The sequence below is a fragment of the Lepus europaeus genome, chromosome 13 (genome assembly GCF_033115175.1).
Source record: "Lepus europaeus isolate LE1 chromosome 13, mLepTim1.pri, whole genome shotgun sequence".
Lineage (NCBI taxonomy): Eukaryota > Metazoa > Chordata > Mammalia > Lagomorpha > Leporidae > Lepus > Lepus europaeus.
In genome coordinates this window covers 69536060-69553362 of record NC_084839.1, presented here as the reverse complement: position 1 = coordinate 69553362, position 17303 = coordinate 69536060, and the positions used below count along the sequence as shown (strand labels likewise).

The 17303-nt window shown below is 54.5% G+C and overlaps 1 protein-coding gene across 1 annotated transcript in view; it reads right to left on the bottom strand.

The window, feature by feature from the left end:
• The window catches only part of TET3 (tet methylcytosine dioxygenase 3), a 110025-nt gene that overhangs the window by 10590 nt on the left and 82132 nt on the right, over positions 1–17303 (bottom strand). Inside the window, 5 exon segments of the mRNA XM_062209679.1 lie at positions 2642–2779; positions 3098–3187; positions 5935–6085; positions 7349–7557; positions 13192–13285. Of these exon segments, the coding sequence (XP_062065663.1) occupies positions 2642–2779; positions 3098–3187; positions 5935–6085; positions 7349–7557; positions 13192–13285 (682 nt within the window).

Genomic DNA, 17303 nt, shown 5'->3' with positions numbered 1-17303 from the left:
AGGTAGGGCTGGGCCACGGCAGGAGATGGGAACTCAATCCAGGCCTCCCATGTGGGTGACAGGTACACAATTAATTGAGCCATCACCACTGCCTCCCAGGGTCTGTATCAGGAGGAAGCTGGAGTCAGAAGCCAGGGTCAAGTATGAAACCCAGGCATCCTACACTGCTGGGACCAACACCAACCCCTCGGCTTTTTCAGAGTAGCTATAAGTCACCCATGCATTGCTTCTTGGCCTTTTGGCTAAGATCAAGTAAAAAGTCAATACTATTTCTCTATCACTTGTTAGAAATGTTGTTGCAGTCAGAGCTCTGTGCACTGTTAGCATTTTGCCAATCAACCAGACACCTGAACATATATGCACATACACAGACAGCTACATAGAATTCTACACCAATGAGATCGTATTATCTATGCAGGCTGCTCTGTGATCAGTTTGTCTTGACTCAAGGGTAACTCAGTTATCAAGTTATTCAGCCTTCCCACTCTACTTATGGAATTTTACTACTGAATGGAAACTGAACATTTTCTGGCATCAATCTCTATCCAGACTGCTTCTTTCCAGAATGTGTGGTCTTTTCACCCCTCCTCCACTCTGACCAGACTCCTGTGCACTACTGGGTTGGAATGACCATCAGCCCAGTTCCCTCCTCCTAAGTCCCAACGTTACATGTAAACCCAACTAAAGTCAAGTGCAAAGGAGACAGAAACTGTGCTTCTATCCCTACTATGCGAAAGCCACAACTGTCAAAAGATACGGTCATCCAGATTTTAACAAGTCAAGGCCAAACAAGATATTCACAAGGATGAAATTTAAGTGGGCAAGCAAAATACTAACAGAAATACAAAATGAGACGGAATCGTCTATCTGCCACCCTATCTGTAGGCAAAGACTAAAAGGATGGACACCATCCAGTGTGGCCAAGTGAGCAGGAGAAGCAGTGCCCGGAGGTGGCTGGCGGTCAAGGTCGGGGCTGCAGCATTGCACTGGGATGTGATGAGGCAGCCCCTCCCTGTGGTTTAGGGAAGCGGCATGTGAAAGCACTCGCTGCCCTTCAGTGGAGGACAGGTGAAATAAACGATGGCAGTGCCGTGCAGCCTGCCTGCCTCGGGGAACGCTGAGGCCACCTCCGGCCGTCGGCACAGAAAGCTCCAGCTACCCTTGAGTTAGGAAAGCAGGTCACAGAGCTGCTTATTGACATAACAAGACCCTGTCTGTGGACACAACCACCCAGGTGTCTCAACGGATGGCCATCAAAATGCCGCTGGCGGTCATCTCGCTGAGACTTCAGGCAAGGTTTTTGATGCTGTTGGAAGTTTTTGACAGTAAGGAGTTACTAAATACACAAAAAAACCTCCACTTTTCATTTTAGAAAAAAAATTACTTTTTCCTCCCCAAATTCAGAAGCTCTGGAATATGAGTAACTTTCCTGTGCTCCGTATCTCCCAGGGCCCGCTCCTCCTCCCTGCCTCCCTCCTAAGCCTGGAAGGTCCAAGCTGAGAAACCATCTTAATAGGATACAGGCAGCAGCCTGCTCCATCTTGCTTCTCAGCTTGGACTTGGGGATGGAGGATAAGGAAGAGAAATGAGATTCTGCGGTGGGAACTTCAAGGCCCAGAGGAGCACGACATACAACCGGAATCTGGGGAGCCCCCATCCCAGGTGGGTGTGGAAGTACCCCTGCCTCTTCCTCAGCACCCCCAGGGGCCCTGACTGCCCAGGACCTTGCTAAAACCAGAGCAGAAGGCCGTCGTGGGTTCAATCCCCACCTGCGACGCCAGCATCCCTCATGGGTGCCGCTTCCGGTCCTGGTTTCTCCACTTCTGATGCAGCTCTCTGCTGCTGTGTTTGGGAAAGCAGCAGCAGATGGCCCAGTGTTTCGGCCCCTGCCACCCACATGGGAGACCCTGATGGACTTCCAGGCTCTTGCCTTGGGCCTGGCCCAATCCTAGCCATTGTGGCCATTTGGGGAGTGAACCAGCAGGTGACAGACTTGTCTCTCCCTCTAACTCTACCTTTCAAATAAAGTAAGTATTTTTCAAAAATAGAACAAGAAGATCAGACATCATCAATTTGAGAGGCTCCCCAGCGAGCCTAACCCTCTCCCCTCTTCTCCATTCCTAGGTCATCTCCAGAGCCTCCCTCCCCTGCCGGCTCATCTCCTCTGTTTCTAAAGGCATCTCAGAACACAATGCCTGCATTTTCACCTGATCTGACTATTCTCACCTCAGTAAGTGATCAGCACGCACCTGGCAGCTCCAGCCTTCCTCACTCCCGGGAATCACAGACTCGGGCAGGGACTCTGTCCATTTTACTCCCTGGTACCTACAGCCGAGCCTGGGGCGTGCTGCTGGTACTTACTCCGTACGTGTTTGTTCAATGACTGAATCCATGAAGGGCTGGGCAGATTTAAAACCAGGTGTGCACAGAGACCTGGAACCACCCTTTAGATAACCGAGGACTCCAGGTGCCCACGGCGTCTGCCTGCGATGCAGGCTTCTCCATTCTGTCTGGAGCATTCTGTCTCCGAGCAGTGGGAGGAGCAGGAAGTCTGGCGGGGCCCCTCCCAGATCTGAGCCCACCTTTCTGCAGACTGTAGCTGGGCCCCTCCCAGGATCACCCTGCAGGTGGGGCTCCTTACCACGGTGCACCCGTTGTAGAGGTTGTGCTGGTCCTTGTGGGCGTGGGCACAGAAGTCCATGCAGGCTGTGACCCCCGAGAAGGGCCGCCCTTCCTTCAGCCCCAGGCGGCAGTCAATCGCTATTTCTTCATTGGTCACCTGTGGGGACAGCCAGGGAGAACTGCTCATGTGACCGGAGGCGAGTGGCCCGGTCCTGCACCTGGACTGCAAGGTGAGGTCTGGCCAAGAGCCCTCAGGGCCCTGCAGAAGGTACCTCTGCCCTGGCCGGGGAATGTGGGCAAATGGGAGCAGTGGCAGAAGGTCAGGGACTCCGGAGAGACGGTGTGGGGTGCGGTCGGCAGTCAGCGGACCAATGAGGTCTGCCAAGACTCAGAGCATTGTCTCACTTCTGGGTCCTGAGGAGCCCACACTCCCACAGCCCACCTGGGGCGCCTGGGTGGAGCCCCCGCCTAGTACCTGGTTCTGATAGGCCTGGGGGGCCAGCCGCTTGTACAAGGGAGCGACTTCGGTGGCCAGGTCCTGGAAACTCTTCCGGAGCACTTCTTCCTGTGGAGAGGAGAGCAGTCACACAGGCCCAGCGTGGCTGGAAGGGAGCCCCCGTGCAGAACCCATTCCCAGGCGTCACCGGGAAGGTGAGGGGCGAGGTGCCCGCAGGGTCCCTACAGCGTTCCCTTGGGGAGGGGGCCGTGCCCCACCCGTTTTCAAGTCAGGGACAGTGAAGCTCGCTAGGACAAGCCACTCTGCCCAGAGGTATCTTGGCCGCTCAGCTGCTGCCCATCGAGGATCTGGGCCAGTGCGGCCAGGCCCGCACACGTACACGACCGTGTTGGGAGTCTGCGGACGGGCCGGCGGTCGGCCTAGCAGCTAGGAGGCCCTGTCCCCACCAGACACCCAGCTCTGGCTTCTGCGGTGTAGCCCCTGGCAGGCAGCAGTGATGCTCAGGGGACTGAGTGCTTGCCACCCATACGGGAGACTGGGTATGAGTTCCGGCGCGCTGGCTTCAGCACCCCGGCAGTTGTGGGCATCTGGGAAGTGAGCCACAGACAGGAGTGTGAAGCATGTTTGAAGTTCATGAAAAAACAGAATTAAAAGTTTACTTTGGTGAAAGGAGACTCGAAATCTACACGTTTTCACAATATGCCTTTTTCCGCATTTGTGTTTTTCTTTTTCATTTCATCTGGGAGGCAGAGAGGAGGAAGAGAGCGAGCTCCCATCCGCTGGTTCACTCCCCAAGTGCCCACAACAGCTGACCGAGTCTGAGCCGAGACCATGGCTGGGAACTGGGAATGCAGTCCAGGTCTCCCCGATGCGTGGCAGGAACCCAGTTACCTGAGCCGCTACAGCTGCCTCTCAGTCTGCCCCAGCAGGAAGCTGGAGGAAACAGGTGTTCTGAGATGGCACCTGGGCATCTTAAGCCACCAGGCCGAACACTTGACCCATCTATGGGTTCTTGCTTTCCCATGGGGAACACCCTAGGTCAGAGAAGCAGTACAGCAGGCGTGAAAACGCCAAGCAACAAGTGCGGACCTTTCTCCATGTTAGAGGCACACAGAACCTATGTGAGATTCCACGGCCAGTCTGGCCCAGAGCCTGGCGTGAGTCAGGGGCACAGAGTCAGCTCCAAACTCCAGCTGCTGGGCCCCGCCCTGTTATTCACAAGCCACATGTGCCAACTGAAATACAAATGAAACTTTAAATATAATTAATTACAAACCCCGGTCCCCTGCTATGCTAGCCACATTTCAGAGGCTCAGTAGCTCCATGTGGCTCTGCGGCTACTGCACCGGACAGCATGACAATCTTGGCTCCAGAGCACGTGCCACTGGCCCCGGCACAGCACCCATAGCCTCTCTCTGGCCCTCCAAGGGTGGCAAGCAGGGCTTGCGGGTCTCCTAAGAGGCCCTGGGCAGAGTTTACGAGAAGAAAGCAGGAAGAAGAGGGGAGAGAAAAAGAACCAGGCAATGCGACTGGAAATGGAAATCACCGCCACTCAGGCCGGTCTGGGCCAGGCTACCCTCTGGCTGCTCTCCAGGTGCTGCCATCGGCACCAGGCAGAGACTCATAAGCTCTGGGGCAACATAGGCCTGGGTTCGAATCCTGCCTTCACCATGAACTAGACCCAGGGCCTTGACCAAGCCACTGGCCTCCCCTGTAATGTGTAGGTAATGGCAACCAGATCCTCGAGGGGCTGTGAAACTGACTGATAACCCGGGAGGCGCACCGCACAGTCCCCAGGGAACAGAGCCCAGGGGACAGAGAAGTGCTGATGGGAAGTGCAGCCCATGCCTTTTCATTCCTCTAATTCCTGCGGCGCCTCCATCCACTGAGGCGCGCACATCTGCTGCGTGGCAAGACCGTGGATCCCACTCGAAGTGCAAGTCCAGTATCAAGGCAGACTATTCTACGCTCACACGACAGCTAAAAGGCCAGGTGGGGTGGGGGCAGATCTAAGTTTAAAATGCTTGGCAGGTGAGCCTACGAAGAACCAAGCTTGGAGCACAGACGCCGATGTGGGCTGTGGTGCAGGAATGACATCCCCACGCAAGTCCTCGCCCAGTGCAGAACGAGAAGTGTCCAGAGCTGGACACTCGCAAAGGTGAGGCTGGGACCAGGACGTCTGCTCGGAGCCCAAAGGGACCCAGTGCCCACCCTCCCAGGAGCTCAGGCAGGAGGGGGGCTGGGCGTGCGGGAATGGCAACCCCAGACAGGCTGCTGTCTTCCTTGCGTTCGGGACCCTGAGCAGCGACCACCACTCAGGGTGGCCTTTGCAAATGGCAGAGCAGGAGCTGGTGGTCCCAATTCCCACAGCCCTCTGCTGTCACGGGGTTGAGACAGCAGTAGTCCTAGCACCCGAGTGCCAGCCCAGTGCCCAAGGACCAGGCCAATGAGGGCATGGCTACCTGGAGGGCACATAACAGCCAGGCAGGACCAGAGATGCTGCTGGGTGTCCAGCAAAGACCCAGAGGGTGGGCCGCAGATGGGGGCAGGGGGCGGTGCACCCTCTGCTGTGCCTCCCGGTCCTCGGGAGAATGAGGCAGACAGACACACCCCTAGGAGAGGGTGAAAATCCCAGGTATCCCCGTATTCAGAGATTTACCTAGTCTGGGGCACCTGTAGTTGCTAAGTTTTCACGGTCCTTGCCCCTCCACTTATCTTGTTTCATAGCAAGATATGGTTCCGAAATGCCGAGTCAAACAAGTGCTACTTCCTGCCTATCTGTGTGCCGGTCCTCCCTCCCAGTTCACGACACCAGGCAGGAGCAGGGCCTGTGCACCTGGCACCACTCTGCTCACCTCCTTGGGATTGTCCCCCGCGAGGCGGAACTTGCGAGGCGTCTTGCTCCGGGCGTATTTGCAGCCGTTGAAGTACATGCTCCAGGAACAACCGAAGGAGAAGGAGGCACCACAGGTGTTGGGGTCTTTGCCTTGGCAAGCGCAGGTCCGGCTACAACAAACACCCCAGGTCAGGCACCAGGCGTAACCATCCCCGAGTTCCAGAGTCGTTGTCCTCCTTCAGGGACGGGCGTGCTGATGCCCGGCCCCCACCAGCCTCCCGGCACTGGGACTCACCCTCCGCTGGCCCCAGTCCCTTCTCGGATTGGCTGACCGAGTAGAAAGCCAGTGCTAAGCAATCTGTCTGCCCCCACCCCAAGCCTGAGGGTCTAACCCAGAGCCTGTTGTCGGGAGAAGCACATGGGTTGAGATGTGGACAGGAGCTTTGCTGTGACCAGCTCCAGCACAGACCACACCAACGGGACTAACATGGCCCTCAGGGGTTGAACAAGCCTGTTGCCTAGAGCTCAGAAGGTCAAACACACACCCAGGTAGAATTCCAACACTTGGGGCAGGCATTGTGGCCCAGAAAGTTGAGCTGCCCACTTGGGAAGCCTGATCCCATGCTGGAGTGCCTGGAATCAGGTGCTGCCCCTGTTTCGGATCCAGCATCCTGCTAACGCAGCAGATGATGGCCCAGGTGTTTAGATTCCTGCCAACCACACAGGAGACCGGGATGCTGTTCCTGGCTCCTGGTTTCAGCTGCTGTAGTCATCTGGGGGAGTGAACCAGCAGATGCAACATACCTCCCTGTCACGCTGCCTTTCAAACAAACAGATCTTAAAAACATTTCAACACTTAATAAAATCTGGAAACAAGTCACACGGAGAATGGATAACCAACGGCACTACACCCAGTGGACTATTAGTCGGGGTTGATGGGAACGGGCCAGGACACACACGTCCATCCACAGGACCCTCAGACTCAGAAGGCCACACGCTGTATGCACCATGCAGGTGACAGCTTGTGAAGCCTGGGGGTGGGAAGGGCTGCTCACAGAAAGCATGGAGCATTCAGGGGAGGATGGAGTTGGCCTCTCGACTGCAGTGGCGGCCTCAGGACCCAAACATCCATCAAAAATCTCCCTCTAGCAATCTCAAAAGGATTAGCTTAGTGCAAATGACCGTACCTTAATTTACAAACGGGAAGAAGCCCCACAGGAACAGGCTTTGTAAATTACAGGGTTTAACAGCAAAGCGGAGCCTCCCCCTAAGCCAGGGCCAGAACCTCGGCAGGGGTTGGGGTCCGCAAGCAAGCATGCCCTCAACCACAGCCCTAACTGCAGGACACACAGCGCCCAGCAGAGGGCGAGGGCTCTCCCAGGGCTGCCTGCAGTCCTCCCAGGCACCTGCCACCCCCAGCGCCCCCCACGTACTCATCGTTGAGGCCGCATCTCCGGCTGGTGGGGTTCCCATACTTCCGGAGGGTGTCGGTGAGCTCCTGGTACAGGGTGTCTCCGAGGCTGCGGGGGATGCCCTCCCAGGCCAGGATGAGGATGACAATCACGGCGTTCTGGCAGTGGTGGCCCGCCCGGTGCCGCACCAGGCAGAGCAGCTTCTCCTCCAGCGTGTGCCTGCGGATCACCTGGGGGTGGGGGGGGAGGCACCTGTAACAGTGGGAGCTGGAGCCCAGGCGCCTCTGCCCAGGCCACACCTCCCTCATGGTGCACAGACCTGCCTCACACCACATGGGCTAACGGACCGTTAAAATTAGGGGATGAAAAGCACAAAAGTTATTTTTTCAAGAGAGTGAAATAAAAAATAGTCACACACAAAGATAACTGATGACCTACACAGACTCAGAGGTTTAAAGCCACATCCTTAAAGTCGTAAGCCAAAAGGAAGTCAGAGATTTTAAGTGCCCTAATGCTCGCCCAGAGAACACACTGCCTACCTGGGTGTTTCTAGTTAAAGGCGCTGTTTGGCGGGTCCTCAAAAAGCTAAATATAGAATTACCATTGAGGCAGCAAGTCCTCGCCTAGGAACACTGACTGCCAAGCGAGTTAGATGGGGACTCAGACGCTTAAAACACCAATGTTCGCCGTGGCGCTGCTGACAGCAGCCCAAAGGCAGGAACAACCCAAGCATCTACCAACTGATGGATACGCAAATTATGGCAGAATACCACTCAGCTTCTGGAAGGAATGAAATTATGACACAAGCTCCAGGACACCTGAACTCTGAGGACAATCTGCCAAGTTAAATAAGACAGATATACAGGGTCAGCACTGTGGCGTAGCAGGTAAAGCTGCTGCCTGTGATGCCAGCATCCCAAATGGGCGCTGGTTCATGTCCTGGCTGCTCCACTTCCTGTCCAGCTCCCTGCTCATGGACTGAGATAAGCAGAAGATGGCCCGAGTACTTGAGCCTCTGCCAACAACGTGAGAGACCTAGATGAAGCTCCTGGTTAACAGTGGGAGCCGCAGCCCAGGTGCCTTTGCCCGGGCCACACCTCCCGGTGGCCCGGGAGTTTTATGTATATTTTATAATAAATTATAGCAAAATCCACTGAACTGTATGCTTTGTATGTGGATAAATTATGTATAATAGGTAGGTTATATCTCAATAAAGCAAACAAAACAACAGAGCCCTGGGTCTGGCCCTGTGCTTTGGCTTGGGATCCAGCCACTCCCTCGTCCCAGGTCTCCCTCCCTAGACAAAAGAGATGTGTCAGGGAGGAGAATCCTGGAACTGGGGACCAGGGTGGCTGAATGTCCCCAACCGGTCCCAAGTAACTGACCAGCTGGGATAGGATGAGACCAGTCAGGGAGGCCTGGAGGCAGGGCTCGGGCAGGGACTGTGAGCAGGGGGCTTAGTTGTCTCACACGTTAGAAAGGGAGCAGGCAGTTGGGCCAGACAAGGAGATCACCCAGAGACCCCAGCATAACACAGGCAAAACCGATCAAGTCCTGTGTGACGGGAAGGGGGAAACAAACAGGAAACGGAGTGGGTTCCTGAGAACAGCGGCCCTGAGCGAAGGACAAGCCTTAAGTGACTGAGCAGGTGCAGATGTTATCTCCCAGAGTTCCCCAGGACACACTGCAGCTGAGGGCCTCTGACCACTGAGAGGCCCATTCCAGCAGACCCCGCCAGGGCAGGGTGATGGTGAGGAGGCACTGGGCCTCACAGTGACACGACCATGGGCATGTCAGGCTGGGAGGTGTGGAGAGGGGAGGCCAGGCATGGAACCGGAGGGAAGTTTAAAGAGTGTAGGGAAAATGGCATTGGGGTCAGCGCTGGGTGTACGGGGTGAAGCCACCACCTGCAATGACAGCATCCCATATGGATGCTGGTTCAAGTCCCAGCTGCTCTACTTTCCAGCCAGCTCCCTGCTAATGCACCTGGGAAAGCAAAGGAGAATGGCCCAAGTGCTTGGGCCCTTGCATTCATGTGGGAGACCCGGATGAAGCTCCTAACTCCAACCATTGTGGCCCTTTGTGGAGTGAATCAGAGGATGGAAGATCTCTCTCCCTCCCTAACTCTCCCTTTCAAATAAAATAAATCATTAAAAAAAAAATCTGTATTGTGAAAATGGCACTAAAAGATGTTAATTTTGATGCAAAGTGAAATGTATGCATTGTCTCCTGTTGCTCCTCCAGCACCTCATCTAAGTGCAGCTACACAACACCTGTCCCTTCGTGACTGGCTGACCTCACTGCAGGTCCTCAGGTTCATTCACGCTGTAGCACACAGCCTGTGTTGGAATTTTCGTCAAACCACCGATTTTTTTTAAATAAAAGAAAAAGTTTTTCCATCCGCTGGTTCATTCTGCAAATGCTCCCATCAGCTGGGGAAGGACCAGGTGCATTAGCAGGAAGTAGATGGGAAGTGAAGCAGCCAGAACTCGAACCGGGAACTTTGTCAAGAGATGAGCATGTCCCTAGTGGCAGCTTAGCTTAAAGCACCACAACACCTTTTTTTTTTTTTTTTTTTTTGGATGGGCAGAGAGACAGAGTGGGATTCCCATCTGCTTGTTCACTTCCCAAATATCTATAATAGCTGAGATCTTGGAATACAGAACTCAACCTGGGTCTCCCATATGAGTGCTAGAGATTCAACTATTTGAGCCATCACCTGCTGCCCCCAAAACATCTCATTAGCAGGAAGCTGGAGTCAAGAGCCAGGGCTGGAACTGAAACCCCACCTCTCCGAGTTCCTGCTTGAGGGTGAGGTAATGGTGCCTCCCCAGGGAGGTGTTAACTGCACCATGAAAGCTGTATTTTGGAAACTGGCAACACACGAACCCAGAATCGAATCAAAGGCTTGCGTTAGAACTTCCTGCGTGATTGCCTGGCTTCCTGTGGTCCAAGCTGGGCATGGCATGGGGATGGACACCCATCTGTGACCACTGAGGAGACAGCGATTCCTGTGTCGAGCACCATGGCCAACCTCTGCTCACCGCCTGTGGGTCAGGTGTTCAGAGTATACGGTGAGACACTCAACCAGACCCAGCCGCGACTGAGCCCACGTCACTCAGCTGTCACCAGGTGTGAGTGCACGGCTCTCTGGGCCCTGTCTTCACAGGGACACGGGTACACACATCAGAGAGGAGCTAACTCCTCAGCACTCCATCCTGCAGGTCCCTCACAGAACCTAAGGACGTCCAAGCCAAAGGCCAGCGAGGTCCCGAGCCTGTCCACGAGCACGGCCGCCACAAAGTCAGACATGTCACCAGCTCCCAGCAGGGAACTCCCTGGGCAGCGCACCTGCCCTCCCAGGACGCCCACCGCCCTGGGGGTTCCCTGTGCACCCATCACCCCATTCCCCCAGCGACCCTCCAGAATCCCAGGTTCTCACCAGCCCAAGCAGCAGCTCTGCACTTCTACCATAGGCCCACGTTGGCATCCCTGCTGTTTGGTTCTGGCTGGCCTCCATGCTGAGCCTCCAGCCAATACCCTGCCCTGCTCTCTCCCTGGTTGTCACCTACTGTATACTGTACATGAAACCTTCAAACGGCAGCTTCCCAGGGGACCCCAGGGAACTGAGGGCACTCAGGTCACTCCCTCCACAAGAATCTGCTGAGCACTCAGGACAGGCCTTGGCTTTGTACCCGCATCCTGGCCAGACAAGTCCAGAACTCAGTTGGCTTCCCTGCTTTTAGCTGGAGGCACAGGATTTTTTTGGGGGGTGGCAGGTCCAGGCTGCAGACATGAACCCCCTGTGGAAAACAAGATCTAGGCTCCACACAGGAGCAGGCAGGTGGGAGACCCAAGGAGGTGTCGTCCACCACAGGCAGCTGGATGCTGCCCCTCGGTGGTGGCCACGGAGCCGTGCTTTGGGCTCTCCACGCAGCTGCCACTGAGAATGATCTTTCCAGGCATTTGTGTGTCACTTCCCTGGCAGGGCAGGGAGAGAGAACACCTCCCCCTGTCTCCAACTTTCTAAGGATGGAACTCTAAATGAGCCCTCCCCCTAAGATAGCAGAGTGTTCAGCAACTGCATAGCTTAGCATGCATAAAGCCCCAGAAGTCCACCACACAGAAGGAAATGCCTAGAAAAGCAACAAACAAGAAGCCCTCAGTGCTGTCCCTTCCGAGTGCATGTGCCACTGTCACAGCTCTGTGACCTTCCAGCCCGTTGCTCCTCCCGGCCCTCGTCAGATGGGGGGGGCACTGTCACACAGGGCCCAGGGACCCCCATGAGCTGCTGGGTCCTCAGACACAGGCTCCCTGTGTGACACGCACCCTGCTGGGGGCACCTGTGGGCACACTCGGTGGACTGGCTCACTGCAGGCCAGCTTCCTCGCTCCTCCCAGTGCAGGCAAGGTCTCCCCAGTCCTTGGCAACACCACCCGAGCCCCGGCCAGAAGTTCACGCTTCACCGCCCATCCCCAGCCTCTGGAAACATGTGTTCGCTTCTTCAGTGCCACCCAGACTTTACAGTGCCAAATTCTCTGGAACTGGAAAAGTCCCTAACACTACCTTTGGACACAGCCTCCTGCCCAAGCCTTTGCAATTCCTCTACAAACCCTGTAGTCAGCAAGAGAAAGGCCAGTAGCCCCTCTGCAGCTAATGTCATTTCTCTGAGGGGCTCGGAGGCAGGGGTAGGACCCCACTTTTCAGCAGCCACGTCAGACCTCCCCATGCAGTGACCACCACTCAAAGGGTAGGGACCCGTGAATGCACCAAACCAAGGCCCAGATTCTCTCGTCATGTAGTTCTGCACAACTGACTGAAGATAACTGCTAAAAGTAGATGTGTGGTGGCTCACGTTCAGACACCTTTTCTCTTCATTTACCGCAAGGATGCAAAGGCACGGAACACGCACCAGATAAAAATGGGCAGGAGCACAGATGGACAGACGCTGACCACGGTCCTCTGACCGCCCTCGCTCCCTCCGCCCAGCCTTTCTGCCTGTGCCCACGGAACCCTTGGCACCAGGAGCGATTCTCTACCCTCTCCCTGGCCCACTCAGTCCAGCCCCGTGGCCACTGCTCCAGGCATGCCCCGCTTCTCAGGGAAGCCCAGCCGGCACGTTGGCCCCTGAACTCCCTGGCACCCTGACACCTGTCTGTCACCCTCTGCTGTTCGAGCCTGCCTGACCATCACGTGTCTCTTCAGCTCAGCTCGAACACGGTGCCTGAGCCTGCCACGCTCCACACGCATGCCCCGGCCAAGCACCTGACACCATGCTGTGCCCACAGCCACCGGAGGTGCTATCTGCAGCTACATTCTGCAGAAACAGGTGCTCCGCCGCTTAGAGCTCTCTCTGGGGACCAGAGGGGCCGAGTCAGAAGAACTCTGGGTTGGCGGATGGGAGTCTGAGTCTCTGACAACTTCAGAAACACGGGCAGGGCTGTTCAACCCCAGCCATTGGCCCAGCCTTAGCCTGCAGGCTGGGCCTCAGCCAGCCAGCCCTCTCTTCTGTGCCTGCCTGCAGGTGGGAGATCGGAGCGCTGGCAGTGCTGGGGCATGTGGAGGGGAAGAGGAGTCAACTGGCCCCCACTGGCACCCAGTGCCAGGTAAAGACAGCACCTCCAGCTCTCCCTCTCCCCATCCCTAATGGCACTGAGCCAACAGGGACCACCTGGGTGATGACGGACACAGCCCAGGACCTAGGGATGGCATTTAAACAAGAGGAGCGCAGCAGCTGAGGCTGGCACAAATGACCCCAACTGAGCACCTGCTCCCACCCGCAAGGACAGGAAATCTGCTCGGTGATACCCATCCAGGGCCGGGAGGACAAGGCACGGCCTTGGCTGCAGGGGCTCAGCACTCACCCACTTTGCAATGGGGCAGCCACGGGAGCTCTTCCCCTCCTTCCCGGTGTAGATGACCTTCTCGATCCTGATGGCTTTCCCCTTCTCTCCGTACCTAGAGAGGGAGACAGAAGCCACCATGAGCACAGCAGAGCCCAAAGGAGAACAGCTCACAGCAGGAGGTACAGCTCCCTGCCTTCAGCTTTGGTATCTAGTTACTGTGGAGGGGAGGGGAGAGAGGGAGGGGAGAGACAGGTTTAAACGTTTATTCTCTGCCTGGAGGCTACAGAGACCCAGTGGCCAGGTCCAGGTTCCCAGGCTCTGCTTCTCCTGCTCCTTCTCCACTCCCATTCATCTGGCCCCACCATGGTCCCAGGACAGGTGCAGTCACACAGAATGCCCAGTTATTACCTCTGAGACTCCAGGAAGGGTCCCGAGCCACAGCTACATGCAGGCATTTATATCCACCCCCGTGACAGTTGAGCCACCCTGAGAGTTAGCTATTTATAAATTCAATGGAAGAAAATAAGTGGGGAAACCCTATTGTTCTCTCTTAACTACCTCAGCTGACATCTGAACACAATGAAGATGAATAGGTGAGGCTGGGGGGAGGAGGGTGCCCCTGCCAAGCACCAACACAGGCTCCCAGGCTCCCCCGGACAGTAAAACATACATACCTGGTTCCTGCAGAGCCCCGGCCCCCGTCCACCCTCACACACACAGGGTTGTCCAGCCACTGCCCTGAGACTACCCAGCCCCCATACAAGGTTCGCAGGTGACCAGTCTGTGGCCCCCAGGGTTGAAATGACTTGTCCAAGGCCACACAACTCTATGGGGGCAATGGTGGTTAAAGGACTGCCTGGGAGGGGCAGGCGAAAGGCACAGCGGCTCAGTCGCTGCCTGGGATGCTCACATTATCCATACTGGAGAGCCTGCTTCGAGTCCCCGCTGCTCTGCTTCCAACCCAGCTTCCTGCTAATGTGCATCCCAGGAGGCAGCAGGTGATGGCTCATACGCTTGGGCTCCCTGCCACCTACAGGGGAGACCCAGCCCTAGACTGAGTTCTGTGCTCCTGGCTTTGGCCTGGCCCCATCCTGGCTGTTGCAGGCTTTGGAGAGTGAGCCAACAGATAAAGATCTCTCCACCTGTCTGTCTGCCTTTCAAATAAAGTGAAAAAAAAAAATTTAAAAAGGATACTAAAATTGGGCCTTGGTATCTAGCTACATACACTTTCTTAGTAATTGTCATTCACCAGACTTTTTTTTTTTTTTAAAAGATTTATTTGAAACAGTTACACAATGAGAGGAGAGGCAGAGGCAGAGAGAGGTTGGTCTTCTATCCGATGGTTCACTCCCTAATTGGCAGTAACGGTCAGAGCTGCGCTGATCTGAAGCCAGGAGCTTCTTCCAGGTCTCCCATGTGGGTGCAGGGGCCCAAGGACCTGGGCCATCTTCTACTGCCTTCCCAGGCCATAGCAGAGAGCTGGACCAGAAGCGGAGCAGGCAGGTCTCAAACCGGCGCCCATACGGGATGCCGGCATTTCAGGTGAGGGCGTTAACCCACTGCCCCACAGCACCGGCCTCAATCACCAGTCTTCTCTAGGCCTCAGTTTTCTCATCCGTAAAACGGAGACACCAATGATTCCTACCTCCTGGCCTTGGTAAAGATCAAATGGTAATTCACAAGGACAGCGGTGTTTAGAGAACTTTAAAGTTCTTGGCATGAAGGAGTAGCTCCATAGTCACTACTTTTAACATGTAAAAGCCATCTCACTGAATCACGATTTTATTAGTTTAAGTTTAGAGTGCACTAACACATCAGTCGACAGCTGCTGCTTTCCACTCCTCATGAGGCTGTTCCGGTCTTGGGGGTCTGTACCACCAGGTGCATCTGAAGCACTAGCAGGTATCTCTGCTTGTTCCCTGCCTTCACTGAAGACGCCCCCACCCCCACCCCCACCCCCTGCCAGCTTTGGAAAGAGGCAGGCCTCCTTACTGACAAGGGTCTTTGTTCAAGATTTTTAATCAAGTTGATTACTTGGATTAAATACAGTTTAACATCTAAGGAGATAGTTAAGTGAACAATTATCCTTTGATCAATTAATATGGCATGCTATTTTAACAGCCTGTCTACATCAAACAATCTTTGTATTTCTGTGGTGAATCAACTTGATCAGGCACAGTACTTTAATATATCACTTAACAGTACATCATGTGATTACAGCTTTAGAATACACACTCTTATCCATTCCACTTCTAGGAATCTACCTCAGAAATAGCTGTACAAGTGCCCCAAGGCTTAGTAACAAAATGTTCACTGCCTCATCAAGAACAGAAAAATTAGAAACAATCTAGATTTTCAGAATTGGACTGGCTGGGCCAGTGCTGTGGCACAGTAGGCTAAGCCTCTGCCTGTGGCGCCAGCATCCATGCATGCCGGTTTGTGTCCCAGTTGCTTCTCTTCCAATCCAACTCTCTGTTCATGGTCTGGGAAAGCAGTGACAGATGGTCCAAATGCTTGGGTCCCTGCACCCAAGTGGGAGATCCAGAAGAAGCTCCTGGCTCCTGGCTTCAGATGGTCCCAGCTCTGGCCATTGTGGCCATTTGGGGAGTGAGCCAGTGGAATGGAAGACCTCTCTGTCTCTCCCTCTCTCTGTAACTCTACCTCTCAAATAAAAGTAAATAAATCTTTTTTTAAAAAGATTTATTTATTTGAAAGTCAGAGTTACACAGAGAAAGAAGGAGAAGTGGGGTGGGGGGGGGGGGAGAGAGGGAGAGAGAGTCTTCCATCCACTGGTTTACTCCCTAATTGGCCGCAATGGCTAGAGCTGTGCCAATCCAAAGCCAGGAGCCAGGAGCTTTTTCCAGGTCCCCCATTCGGATGCAGAGGTCCAAGAACTTGGGCCATCATCTATACTTTCCCAGGCTACAGCACAGAGCTGGATCAGAAGAGGAGCTGCTGGGAATCAAACCAGCACCCAGTATGGGCTGCTGGCACTGCAGGCAGTGGCTTTACCTGCTATGCCACAAATCCGGCCCCAGTAAATAAATCTTAAAATAAAATAGAAGAATTGGACTGGCAAAAAAAAAAAAAAAAAATCAATGTCCACACAATGGAAATGCTTAGTGCCATGTGACCTGGCCTAGGGAGAGATTAAGTGGAAGGAACCCAAGCCACACACTGCAGCTATGACGGCTCCTGCTCAGTCCAAATCATGTACACTCACACCTGTCTCTTGTCAGTGCTTAGACTGAAAGGTAATTGGCCAGAGAGCTATATTTACTCTGAGACTTTAGAAACAACAACAACAAAAAACTTTTATTTCATTTTTGTAATTGAAGAATGGTTTTTTTTTTTTTTTAAGAAAAATAGGCAGATTCCTCCAAGTTCCATGTTCCATTAAGATCTTATCAGAAATACTTTCATCCTTTTGCTAACTATAACCCTAAAATTCTCAGGCTTTGGCACAGCAGTCATGCTGCCATTGGAACACCCGCATCCCATGTTGTGCCTGGGTGTGGGTCCTGGTTCCACTCCCAATTCCAGCTTCCAGCTAATGAGCACCGTGGGGGGCGAGAGGCAAAGGCTCAAATAGTTTGTCCCTGCTACCCACTTGCAAGAGGCCCAGACTGGGTTTCTGGCTGTCCAGCCCCAGGTGTTGTAGGCACTTGGGCAGTGAACCGGTACATGGGAGATTTCTCTCTCCTCACCTCCTCATTCCTTTCCCTCTCTTTGCCTCGCAAAGAAAGAATCCTTAAAGCAAAGCCACAACACTCTAAAGCTCTGTCAGTCTGTTACAGGAGGAATCTGCAGCCAGGATTTAGCATTTATTCAGCGTGGCCTGGGTCCCACAGTGCTGCTTTTCATTGGTTCCTGGACAACTTCAGCTCAGCCGGCATTTATCAGGAAGCCACCCACAGCGCAGGCTCCGGCCCTCGGTGTGTCCTGGGGATCCCTGCAGGGAAGCAGAGCCTGGGGCAACCGCACTGCGCTCGCTTGCACTCCCGCAGGAGGGTGAGCTGAGGACACGGACAGCGGCTCTGAGTAGGGCCTCCCCAGCCCTCGACGAGGAACACATCCTGCGGCGAATGCATGTTGGAGCCAAGCATTGTCTGATCAGCTGGGTTTTCATT